The following is a 14,284-nucleotide window of genomic DNA, read 5'->3' on the forward strand; positions in this document are numbered from 1 at the left end:
CTGAAAAATAAGTCATTTTTCGAATAACAGTTTCATTTTCGATGTTTGGTTGCATTCTACAAAACTGTCTTTATGTTTTTGGTTCATTTTCTGAAAATGAATTAAATTGTATAATTTTACATTTTCATTATTTTTAAAAAATAAAAAATAATAATAATATATAAAATAATAATATTTCTTTTAAAAAGTAACAGATGCAGCCATTTTGGCCAAAAAAATTGTTGAACTCAAGTCCAGAAAATAACTTTCGGGAAAAAAATTCGGAAGTCATTTTCTGGAAAAATGGCCTCATTTTCCTTGGTCAACGGAAATTGTTTTCCGTTGACTGCATTTTCCAGGCTACCGAACACACCCTTAGTCAACACCATATTAGCAGTAACCTACTGAAATGACAAAATTAAGATCTAATTGAACTATTTTACCAATTTAGGGTACCTTATTAAAACCTTTTTGACTTATAACATCCTCAACAGTGAAAGTTTTTTGTTGATTTTTAAAGAATATGACTGAATTTTAAAAAATAATAAAGCACCAGGGAACACGTAGTGCGCTCCAAGCGCGTTGCTTTAGGAAAAAAAAAAGCATCACATTTGTGAAAAATCACTCCACAATTTTTTAAAGGTCTATTATTTAAAAAAAAAAGTTTTTAAAGTATGCAAAAATCATCCAAAAATATCTTTTGGGGATGTTCTTAAGAAGCACAATTACACTATGCAGTGGATTTCAAGGATTAATTTGATTTTTTTTCTAATAGTAATATAATTCACGTATTTAATAGTCACACGTTTAATTCTTGTCAATACTTTCTCAATTGTGCTATAAAAAAATAAATAGAAAAATATGATGTAAATTCCTAAATAAATAGTATATCCTTAGCTTGTTTGTCACTTAGAAGCCACACAAATATAATAATTCTTCAGTCAACTGGTCAAGTAGATTGCATCATATCAAGTTGGAAAGGATAAGCAAATGAGAATTTTTAGAACACCCCACTAGTCAATATTGCTGTTGCCTGTTGCATATCCTAAACGTAGAACGACTAGCACCAATATTTTCTCCTTGCATTCATTGAATGGTTCAAATTTGGTATACAATATGTACCGTCCTTTTCTTTTCTAGAAAGTACATATGATTAGAGACTATTAGGTGACCAAAAAAAAGAAAAAGAAAAAAAAAAGCATGCATGTAATAAATTCTTTATACATGTTTGGTTATGATTTCATTTAAAAATAATATGAAAAATAAGTTTTTAAAAAAGTTCAATTATATTGTTCGACTTAAAGTATTCATAACGTTAAATTTTTAGAAGACTTTTTTTTATCCGTAAAGAAGAAAATTAGACAATGTGTGAAGCATACTACACGTCCAGGAAAAAAAAAACATTACTCTTTTTTTTTTAAAAAAAAAAATGGTCTTTATACTTTGTGATAATGTGAAATTATATGAATATTGAGTTGATGATTTGGAGAAAAAAATGTCTCATGCATAATATCAATATCTTTTAAACAGTTTTGAATAGAAAATTAGACTTAAAAATACAATTACTATTTTTTACTAAAAATTATCAATAATAATAGGCCATTTGATATTGTGTCTTTTTTTTGGGGGANGGGGGGGGGGGGGGGGGGGGGGGGGGTCGTCTTCTATAGCAATCAGTGAAAACTTCCATTCTCTTCCAAATCTAGACGAGCACATAAGGTTCTCATCTAGCTTCCACAACCATTCCTTCATAAACACGGCTCCTCTACCACAATTATGACTTGTCAAAAAATTACAAATTAATTTTTAGAAAATTAAAAAGTCACTAGAAATTTGTTGATATTTCAGAGCCGAGAAATGATGATGATAAAGGAAAAACAAAATAATATGTTTACATCAACACCTCATTAGCTAGAAAATTTTGAAGGATCCTTCACTATTAAGGAAAAATCACAAGAGGATAAGGGTTGGATCATTCTCGTCTTCTATAGCAATTGGTGATGAAAACTTTCATCCTTCTCCAAATTTAGACGATGATAGAAGCTTCTCATCTTTCACAACCATTTCTTTATATACACGACTCCTCTCCAACAATTATGACTTGCCAAAAGATTACAAATTAATTTTTAAAAAATTAAAAAGTCACTAGAATTTATTACTATTTTAGAGAAAGGATGATGGTAAATGGGAAAAAAATTAGTATACCTACATCAATATTACATTAGCTAAAAAATTTGTGTTAGTGCAAGTATCTTATTAGTTGGTTCATGGATGACAGATTATCGGTAAGGGCGTTGGATCAAGCTTTGACAATCCCACCATTTGGACTCATAATAATAATAATAATAATAATAATTTGTATCACCCTCTTTTGGGCATCCGGCGGTCCTAGTTTAAAATTTTGAATATAATTTAAAACTTTAAAATTCCGAAATAATTAAAAATGATGAATTTTACAAAATAATTTCTCCGTAATAAATTTAAAAAAAGAAAAGAAAAGAAAAGAAGAAATAATGAAATTGGGATTTTGATATTGAGTTTCAAATTTTCTGGGTGTAATAACACCGTCCTCTCGAGGAATAACACCGCCACCAAAATCGATCACCACCAGGTGCATTCTTCATTCCCTCTATATTTAATTTTTTAAGTCAACATTTAATTAAATATATAGTTAAAGTAATTAAGTTCCTTCTTTTGTAAGTTATTGGAAAAATTATAATTTATATCATTCACAAATATGGTAACTATCAATGTCATTTTTGAATTATTAGTGTTGTAAACGTTGCCTCTCAAATTTTTAAAACGTGACATATATGCCCCTCTCCTGAATTATTAGTGGTATAAATGTGATTAACTATCGTTTTCCTATTTAAAGACCATGCTTTTTTCCTCCATTTTTATTTCTTTGTTTTTTATCCTCCCGCCGATAATAATGTTTCTCCCCCTTCCTATTAAGCTAAGGAAGCTAAGGGAAAATATATGTCACATTTTGAAAATTGAGGAACAACATTTACACCACTAATAATTCAGGGGTGATATTAATAATTGACATAAATTACAATTTTTCCTAAGTTATATATATATATATATATATATATTTTTTTTTTTTTTTTGAATACAAGTTATATTATATTTTTGATATCAAACAGTTGATGTTTTTGTGCGTGGTTGAAAAAAAAAAAAGAAGGTTGAATTAGAATATTTTGAAATTTAGGAGCTTGACGGTATAATTTTCTGTAATTTGAGTTTATTTAATTTCTCATATGTTGACCAATTTAGTCAATTCATCATCTTCAGTGATATTAGAGAATTAAAGTTGGCTCCTTATTCATCTCCTAAATGGCCAAGAACCTTGTGGTTCAGTGGCATTAAACCCTTCCCTTTATACGGCAATACTGATTCTTGTGCTTGATTGAGAAAGTAGTTATGAACAGATACTGCATTGTAATAGAGTTAGTAGTATTCAAAAAAAAAATCATCTCCTAAATGAGAGATATTTATATATACAACAAATAGCTGTTGCATTGGTTTTTTTTTTTTTTTTTTGAATACTATTGACTCTATTACAACTGCTGCATTGGTTAAATTAGTAAGATCAGAGTTAATTTATAGTTATTCTCACAAATAGCTCAATTAATTCAAGGGTGGTAAATTATTGGTAAGATTTAATATGTAGTTAAGATATACAACTGATCGAGTTCAATTATTCTTCCTAAAAGGTTGAATTCCCATCCCCAAGGGCTCGACAAAGCATCTATGTAAATCATGGTAACGTAACTCAAATGAATATAGAGACCCCCCTCAATTCGCTGGTGAGACTCAATTCCTGGTTATTCTTCTCAAACTTCATTCCTGTGACTAGTTGAGTTGCCATGCAGGCTGAGTTCAAATATTATTTATATAGTAAGTTGTTGCATGTAGATATGGCGATTGTGAATATTATGAGTCTAATGTTCAAGGGTCACACTTGTGTGAGACCGTCTCACGGATCCTTATTCGTGAGACATGTCGGGTCGGGTCAAAGCACCATGCAAATGTCATACTTATATGTGCAAATCTCATACTTATATGCTCAAATATAACACTAATAAAAAATACAATTTTTGTTACTTATAAGAGAAAAAGTAATACATTTTTCATAATAAGTAATGTTGACAAGTGCCTCTCACTTATAAGGGCAAATATAATACTTTTGAGAAAAAATGTAATACTTTTAAATCGAAATGTAAAAGTATTGTATTTTCCCTTAAAAGTATTACATTTACCTTAATAAGTAACAAAAATTTTATTCCTGATTAGTATTACATTTGAGCATATAAGTATGTCATTTGTGCATATAAGTGTTTCATTTGCATGTTGACCCGACCCGACCCGTCTCATGGTGAGACGGTCTCACACAAGTTTTTGCCAATGTTCAATTAATACTAGTCGCATTTTGTCCATTGCTTTACTAGTACTTCAGCTTGGTTTTATGGTGGGTGAGTAGGCTTCGCCAATTAAAAACCATCAATACCATAGTCGTTATTACTCAAATTATCAACTATAATTTTTAATATAATATTAATTCTACAATTATAAATTTTATACTTTTTTGAAAATACTTTTTAAAAAAATATTTCAATATAACTTGATTTTATCTAATATGATGAAAGTAATTACATAACTTATAATAAACAACGTTATATGATATTATTATGCTCATATTTCTAGATAATGTTAAATAACTTGAACTAAAGTAGAACTTAGAAAAAATGCATAACTCTGCCTGTAACCTCAAATCAAACAGAACTAACATGTGAGATACTGGACCAAAAGCAGCGTCCAAAATGCGCCAACCACAAATGAAGACATCAATATGATATGATGAACCCCCCATAACCCACAAGCATCCTATCCACTTGACAGCAACCCGGTCTCATATATTAGGCCTTCCCCAATAGTTAAACTTGGGTGTGGATTTTGAGGAGTTTTTGTAAGTGTGATTAGGAAAGAGAAAATAAGGGTGGAGAAAAATAAAAAGAAAAGAAAAACAAATACAAAACAAAAACTGAAGAAAAAAAATTAAAAAAGAATATTTTTATCTAAACTACGCCTCACGCATGACATCTGCCAGTGGGGCCCAGCTTAATCTGCAAATTTTTACCTAAACTGCGCCTCACGCTTGACATCTGCCAGTGGGGCCCAGCTTAATCTGCAAAAACTTTCATTTTGCAGGAAAAAAAACTCACTCAAAATACCTTCTTCCCATTTGATAAAAACTTAAACATTGTGTTTTACTGTTACAAAATCTCTCAAAAAGTAACAATTGGGGAGGGCCTTAGCCATCTATCACCTTTTATATAGCACAAGTCAAAAATCATCAGCTCCATCAGGTCATTCATTGTCTTTCCAAATTAAATTGAGGGTGTGTTTGAGAATCAAAATTTGATTTTGAAAATCATTTTCTGGATTTTCAATGTTTGTATAGTATGTGATTGAAAGATTCACTCTAACGGAAAATATTTTTTGTTGACGGAGAAAAATATAACTAATTTGGCAAAAAATGTCTTTCCCAAAAATTTGGCGGAATTCATTTTTCGCAGCATTACAAGCCCACGAATAACACCCACGAACTTGGTTTTCGGTGGGAATCATAAGTTTGGTTTCCGCAGCGAAAACTAGGTTTGTATGTTTGTTTTTTTATTTTTTTGATAAATAAGAGTATTATTTTAATATTATTATTTTTTATATTCTAAATAAAATGTTTAAATTGCTCAATTATACAATTCTACTCATCTCCCAAAAAATGAACCAAACACAATTTTCTACTTTGCAGTCGAACTTCTGAATACGGGAAAGGAAAATTTTTTCTGAAAAATGACTCATTTTTCAGAAAACATTTTCCTGCTTTCCAAATCGAGGCTAAGAAAAATGATAGATGTACTCTCATATAGTAAAATTTCAACTATATGTATAAATTTTATTGGGTAAAGAAAAATAAATCTATAAAACAATTTTCTATAAAACAATTGTTGCAAAAATCGCGCCTAGGCACCGGCCAACTACCTAGAGTATCACGACAATCGGTGTTGTGGGCGGTCAACTCCTTAATCAGCTGATTAGCTATATTCTTTTTAAAGGAGTTATTTCGCTCAAAATGACATTATTTTGCTAAATCATTTATATTGGTTACAAATTAAAAATATAAAAACAAATAAATTGAAATCAACTACTCTTTCAAAAAGAAATTCATTTGGAAGTTTGGAACTAAGTTTGATACGTTACGAGTTATGACTTTGTGAAATTGTTTTTTAATTCTTTAAATAGAGTCGGTTGTACAGAATCTTCCTAAGGCGGTGTTGAGCAATCTAACTATTAATTTAAACTTTTATACTTGAGATAAATCACATGTTTTAATTTATCATTTACCATAAGGTATCTCACGCACTCTACGAACGCGCTCCCAGTCTATTAGCTTTTCAATAGAAAAGATGACAATACAAATTGGTGAAACTTATATAATCAAAGAATTGAATCTATTATCACGTTGATACAACCATGGGTTCCTGTATAATGGGCAGTTATAATACAATAATGAGCTAGTGGTGGTTTTATAATCATGTATATATATCGATCTACCTATGCATATGAAAGAAAAGCACTCAAGAGATATATATTGAATTTGTCAAGTGACCATCCTTCTTAATCTCCCTTGTTTGAAGTTTGGCTTAGAAGAGCAATTCATACAACCCCATCACACGTAGTATATGACTTTAGGAGCAAAAATATAAATTTACCAATAATGTATAACACTGTTACATAAAAAACACTCTCTTATCATAATCTAACATACCAATTCTTTCATTTTCCACTTACTAAGCCTCCAAATTCTTAAACATTTTGACAATAATTGTCTGATGTCCGGTCTCCAGTCTTTAATGGCAACTCTAATCAACCACTACCAAGTGGTACCGGCCGGCAACGCTAGTCTTCTTTGACATGCCATGGCTGCTAGCTACTCTGCCTAATCATGAAACGCCAGGTTTGCCACATAAAAAGTAAAATTTAACGAGTAACATTTAGGAGTATGTAGTAGAACGTTAGATATAAATGTATTAAACTTTAACTGAATAAAGTCTATGAGAAATCAAACCTCGTAATAATAGAAACAGAAACAATGTTGATCCCAACCTATACTTGATGTCTTCTTGTAGTGTTGTAGATTGTAGAGTATTCTTAGTCATTTTGTCGCATACTTAACTCAAACCTAAATGGTATATTAGTATTATTCTGAGCAGTATGAGTATCATAACTTAACGTGCTATATAATATATATCCTATATTTCATCAATAATAGGCACGGAGTCTTATTGACTAACAACATTAGTTATTCCGTCCCATCAAACTACTTAATAAGTTTAGTTAACTTTCACCACGTCTTAATATATACAAGAAATTAAAATCCAACAGAGCCTTCTAAACCCAAAAATTCAACCCCGGAATCAATAAGGTTCGGGCTAAGTAAATCATAATCTAGGAAAATAATAATAATCTGACACGAAAATAAATTTAAAAAAAAACAAAACAAAAAAAAAACTAATAGGTAACGCGCCGGCTGTCACCTGCACGGCAATTGCCAAAGCCCTTTGTTTTCCTTTCTCATGAAAAAGGACTAACAAAAAACTATGATCTTTATCCGTTGAAAAATTAAACCAAGCTTTATTTTTAACATCTAAAAATCTATTAAAAAATACAGTTGTGGTTGCTCTAAGGAGTACAATGCAAGACAAGCTTAGTGGAAAAGTAGGATGATATGCCTTGCAACTAACTCCAAGAAATCTCTAAGAAAACATTTTAGTCGCATCTAAAAGTTAAGTATGTTTGTTTCAAAAAAAAAAAGAAAAAAGTTAAGTATGTTATATTTTGATATTTCAATAGACCACACATATATGTGCATATTTTTATGCTTCATAAAATTATATTTTTGTGGACATAAATGCACCTACGAGCCACACTGACGGTAGTCCCCCGCCATATGTTGTATATTATAAAAATAAAATAAAATAAATGAGGTTGCTATTTTAATATGTTGAAATTTAAGTTTTTAATATTTACCTATTTTGACCTCAACGGTCATTCAAAATGTATTTCTTTTGTTTTTATTTTTTATTCTTCTCTTAATTTTAAATTTGAAATTTATTTTTTATTTTGAGTTTAATTTACTTGTAAAATTTATTTTATTAAATTAATAAAAAATTAAAATTGTAATTATAAAGTTGAAATTATTAATTAATTATAGAAAAGTAAATAAAATAATAGTGATATAAAGGAGTTTTAAAGGAGTAGGACCCACAAAATGGGGAGAAAAGATTAGAAGGATTGAAGATGAAATAAGATTGAGAAGATGTTATCGCAAATTTTACTGTGGATCGCGCATCAAAATGACGCCATTTTGATAAATGACAACAAACAGCTGAAGCGGTCTCCGTTCCGCGCAATTTCAGTTTCCTTTCAACAGAACTGCAGTATTAGTTCAATACAACTGCAATTCCTTTTCGATATAACTGCAGTTTCATTCGACATTATACACTCAAATATGTGACATTGTTATTTAGTTTCCTTTCAACACAACTACAATATCATTTCGATATAACTACAGTTTCATTGAACAATATACACCCAAAGTGTGAAAATGTTATTCAGTATCAGTTCAACACAGCTGCAATTCCCCTTCAACATAACTGCAAATTCCTTTTCGATATAACTGTAGTACCAAAAAATGTGAAACTGTTATTCAGTATCAGTTCAACACAACTGCAGTTCCCTTCGAACACAACTGCAGTTCCTTTTTTATATAACTACAGTTTCATTCGATAATATAAAAACAAATGTGAGGTAGTATCATTTGAGATGAACTGTAGTATCAGTTACGACGGAGCTCCATTACGACTAACTAACGGCCGCCGTTTCTCCCACTTATTGAAACGGCGTCGTTTTGTGACCATGGTCCACAATGCATTGTGGACGGTATAACGACTGAGATGTCATATGGTGATGTGGAAGACACATTATTGTGTGGATCATGGTTCACGTAGTGTTATGTGGACCATAACAAAAAAGTATGGAAGAGTTGGGCCACAAAATAAGATATAAGAAGAGAAGTTTGGGTGAGCAAAAAAAAAAAAAAAAAACAAGACCCGGCAGAAAAACCAACAACCGAAAACCAAACGGGTCAAATATTTCGACTTTCGATTATTAAAGTAAAAAAATTCAATTTTCCAGTTGGTTATCGTTTTTTTTTTTCAAGAAAAAATCGAAAGTTGACTGAAAAATTGAAGATTAATCCAAAGAAAAAAAAAACTAACATCATCCCATTTACATTTTGCAAGTCCATAGTCTATCACATTAATTTTAACCACTTATTGTATTGCACAACATTTGTTAATCATATAATGTATAAATATAATTCATTTATATCTCACTAAACTACTATTGTACTTGAAGATATTAATTTTAATGGATTATAAATACTAAGATTATTGTTTGTTTTCTTTACTAATTTAGTCTTTTAGCACTAGTCAAATAAATAAAATAAATTTAACTATTTTACAAAAAAAAAAAATCAGTTATATACTTATATTTAACTGACCGAAAATCGTCGATTTCGATTATATTGATATAATCGGTTATGAAGATTGGTTATTCGGTTATGAAGATCTGGTTAAAATTTCGGTTAATATTGACCGATGCTCACCCCTAGAGAGGAGGGTTGCGGATATTGTTACTAAAAGTTAGTTGGTGTATTTGTATTTATAGACCCTAAAATGCTTTTATATAGCACAAGATACAAGGGAATAAAGTATGTAAATACGTCATATCTTCTAGCAGAAGACAAATGTGGCAAAACATGTGTGGCATAAGACAAGTAGAAAACTTAGGTAGAAATTATGATTGGTTCCTTGTCATAGCTTAGGCTTGTATTTGGGACTGTCTAGCCCATCATTGCACCCTGTTGGTTGGTGCAATATTCTACCCAAAAAATACTTCATAATACTCCCAAAATCATCAAACTCTTAATTTTTACATCATCCCCTACTAAATTAAGCAATTAATACATACCATGTCATAAAGAGTAGAAAATAAGAGTAGAATTTGAGACTTCAAGTAAAATTACTCTATTCTACCCATGCTATAGGATCCTATTAGTTGATGAGGTACCTCATAGACTTGTTCAACTCACTATCAGTGGGGATTTATGCTTTGCTCCATAGGGATCTCGAGGAGCCACCAACTCAAGCTAGACAAGTTTACATCGGAGATTCAAAAAACGTCGTTAGACATTAATATGTCATTGTAAAAAGTTGACAGGTCTCTCGGGGTTTCCCCTTCTCTTTAATCTTAAAAAAAAAAAAAAAAAAAAAAAAAAGAGGACGGATTTATGCTCTGCCGCATCGGTTGTTGTGCATTGTTGTTCAACTTTTTTTTTTTTTTTTTTGCATTGTTGCTCAACTCATCATTCTTTATCCAGTCTAAATTAAAGTGTTTTTTAATTTTGATGCCAACTTGTACTATATTTATGTCCGTCATCTTGATTAGGTTTGGTGTAACTTTGTGGCTCCACCAACTTTTATTATTGAATTATTAGGGACTTGTAGCTATTCAATTGAAGATGTGACTTAAGGTGTGTTTGGAAACCCAAAAAACGATTTTCGGAAATTATTTTTCAGGTTTCCTGTGTTTGGGAGCGCTTGGAAAATGCGGTCAACGAAAAACAATTTCCGTTGACTGCGAAAAATCAAGTCATTTTTCTGGAAAATGACTTCCGCCAAAAAGTTATTTTTTGGAATTGACCAAAGTGAAGTTTAGACCAACATGGCCAGAGTCGTCGTTTCTGACGGACTAGTTTTTGGTAGAGACCAGTATGCTTTGGTTTCCGACCGAAATAATGATGGTAAAGACAATAAATAAATAAATAATTAATTAATTAATGGAACCACACAAGGAAATTGACAACAAATAATTGTAATACCCACAACAAATAATTGTAATACCCTCCAAAACAATGTCAAATGGTCCCATAAGAGAAGCCAAAAACAACACAACAAGCATGCCCAAGATCTCTAAGAGACCCTATCACCAGCAAACACTATCCAATCTCCAACAGGAAACCCCTATTTTAAGCAAATGAACAACTATCAACAGATTTAAAATGCCTTTACTGAGAACTGTTTGTACTAAAATGTGGTACAACTTATCTGCCGAGATAGTAGGCATATTCTCTACTTCACTAACAACATAATGACAAACATTGGTGAAACTTGGAGCACATAAATTAAATTTACTATTACTTTATATATAATTGACAAAAATGTAATGTTACCAATATAAAACACATAAACTCATCAAACTTTTGATATAGAAGGCATTCTCTTAGGTTTCAAAAAAAAAAAAGAAGGCATTCTCTTATGATTTTCTTATAAGGTCAAAGACCCTAATAGGACAAAAACAACAACTGTTAGAAAAAATAGGACATTTTAAAAATGTGTACAAGAATGAGAAAAATTACTTTTTCAAATGTGTTTATTGTCAGATTTTTTTTTTCGCGGTCAAATGGATACACAAGTGCACTTGCATATGTATTTTTATTTTTATTTTTAAAAGACTTGGTCGATCTTCAACTTCTCCAACGAAGGAGAAGACGACCAGTTTGGTTGTTGGAGACAAAGTTTTTAATTAAAAAAATAAAAATAAAAATACATACGCAAGTGGATTTGCGTATCTCGAGATACGCAAGTCCCACTTGCGTAGGGACTTGCGTATTTGTTTGATCGCGAAGAAAAAATGTCATATTTTTTTCACAGTCACCAACACTTTTGTTTTCCCCTTTGATATGCCATGCATGACTGATTGACTGTTATTCTGCCCTAAGTTGTATCCCCAACTTCAAAACTCCCATGTCCCAACTTGATAGACTACCGCTTGTGAGACTTGATCCGAATCATTATTTTTAAATTTTACTCCTATAACTACCTGAGCTGTCCATAGGGACAAAATAATTTTAATGTTGTTGATATAGAACCACATGCAAGGAAATTGACAACAAATAACTGTTGTCAATTTCCTTATATGGTTCCATATCAATGATATTATAACGTCCAACTGACTCTTTGTCACTTTCTAAGATTCGCAATTGGCCCCTTAATTTTATAAACCACGTGAAGTCATCCGACTATTATTTTATTAAACCACTATCAAAATTTTTTTTTTTAAACCAAACCACTATCAAATTAATTAATTTAAAAAACGCATTAATTTATTAATTATAATTCAATATAAAATGCATTCTCTCATGGCTATCTAACATGCATGTAAGCATTTTGACTGATATGATGGCGGCTCTCCAATCTTCAACGCCAACTATGAAGATCAGCTACCGTGAAGTATCGCCGGCGGGAAACCCCGCAGAGATATCACTCCCTCTGACCTTATTCGATATGCCATGGCTATTTTACTTCAGAATCATGCGACGCCTCCTCTTCTATAGACTTCCCATTTCCACAAATACTTTCACCGAAACCATAATCCCAAATATACTAAACTCCCTCTCCCTAACTCTCAAACACTTTCTCCCCCTCGCCGGAAACCTAGTTTCCCCGTCCGATTATAGCGCCAAGCCGGAGCTCCGGTACGCGCCCGGAGACTCCGTTTCCGTCACGTTCATGGAGTCCGGCGCCGACTTCGATTCTCTCACGGGCTATCATCCCCGTGACGTTAATGATTTTTACCCTTTCGTAGCCAAATTATCAGAGCCAAAAAAAGGTACCGCCGGTGGGGCCCACGGGGAGATAGTATTCCCAGTTTTAGCTGTTCAGGTGACGATTTTTCCGGGATTTGGGATATGTATCGGCACCACCCATCACCATGTTGTTGGGGATGGAAACGCCATGGCTAGCTTCGCTAACGCGTGGGCTATGATTAGTAAATTGGGCGGAGATGGGGAATTTATAGCGGAGAAAAAATTTGTCCCTTTTTGTGACCGGACAATAGTCAAAGACCCATATAGGACAGGGGATTTAATGTTCGGAGAAATTAAGAAAGAGATTAAGGTTGTGCCGTCGGAGGTTGAAATTTCAACCCCGAGAATCAATAAAGTTCGGGCTACGTATATAATGCGCCGGAGAGATATTGAAAATCTCAAGAATTTGTTCATAGCCCGGAGAGGTATTGATTACTACGTTTCAGGTTTCACGGTGACATGTGCTTATATATGGACTTGCTGGTTGAGAGCCGAGGCGGCGGAGGAGGAAAGAACGGAGTATTTCAGCTGCATAGCGGATTGCCGGAGCCGGCTGAACCCGCCGCTTCCGGCGAGCTTCTTCGGGAACTGTGTGGTGGGGTGCCGATTCGCGAAATCAAGAAACGGGGTGTTAGTTGGGGGCGAAGGGTTTGTAATTGCGGCGGAATTGATCGGAGAAGCGATTCGGGAAAGCGTGAATGATGAGGAGTGGATATTGAGGGAGGAGTTCTGGTTATCGGAGTTTAAAGAAGCAGATCCGCGGCGGGTAGTTGCGGTGGCCGGATATCCAAGAATGGACTTGTATGGTGCGGATTTCGGGTGGGGAAAGGCGGAGAAGGTGGAATTTGTGTCTATAGATGGTGGAAATTCAATGTCTCTTTGTAGGTGTAGGGATTCAGAAGGTGATATTGAGGTTGGGTTGGCAATGCCCAGAGCTCAAATGGAAGCTTTTGCTGCCATCTTTGCTGATGGACTTAGAAGCTTATAGGGGTTTTCAAGTATTTCTTTTCTCACCAAACCGAACCGTGCACTGTACTAACCGAACCGTGCACTGTACTAACCGAACCGGAACCGGAACCGACCGTACGGTTCCGGTTCCGGTTCCTAACCGGAACCCATAAGGTTCCGGTTAAGGTTCTAGAAATTATGGAACCGGAACCGCCGGTTCCGAACCGGAACCGGACGGTTCCGGTCCAGAACCGTGACTACTGCACGCAAATGCAGTTGGCAGTAGCCATGAAATCATGGCTACTGCCAACTGCCATGAATATATATTATATATGTAAATATATTATGGCAGTAGCCATGAACTATATATATTACGTATTATATATATTGTAAATTATATATATTATATATTATATTAGATATTAGATATTATATTATATATATATTAGATATTAGATATATATATTTACGTATTATACATATTATATATTATATATATTATATACATTAGATATTATATTATATATTATACATTAGATATTTATATATTATATATTTACAAAAAAAAAAAAAAAAAAAAAA

General features: G+C 32.7%; 1 protein-coding gene across 1 annotated transcript; it reads left to right on the plus strand.

The window, feature by feature from the left end:
- Positions 1-12,347: 12,347 nt before the first annotated feature.
- On the plus strand, positions 12,348-13,742 carry LOC116005906 (phenolic glucoside malonyltransferase 1-like). The gene has a single exon (XM_031246138.1). It carries the CDS (start codon positions 12,348-12,350, stop codon positions 13,740-13,742), a length of 1,395 nt encoding a protein of 464 aa, XP_031101998.1.
- The last annotated feature ends 542 nt before the right edge of the window (positions 13,743-14,284 follow it).

The sequence above is a fragment of the Ipomoea triloba genome, chromosome 15 (assembly GCF_003576645.1).
Source record: "Ipomoea triloba cultivar NCNSP0323 chromosome 15, ASM357664v1".
NCBI classification, from domain to species: Eukaryota; Viridiplantae; Streptophyta; class Magnoliopsida; order Solanales; family Convolvulaceae; genus Ipomoea; species Ipomoea triloba.

Coding starts and splice junctions, on each gene's coding strand:
- LOC116005906 (XM_031246138.1), top strand. CDS start 12,348: ATGGCGGCTCTCCAATCTTCAACGCCAACTATGAAGATCAGCTACCGT.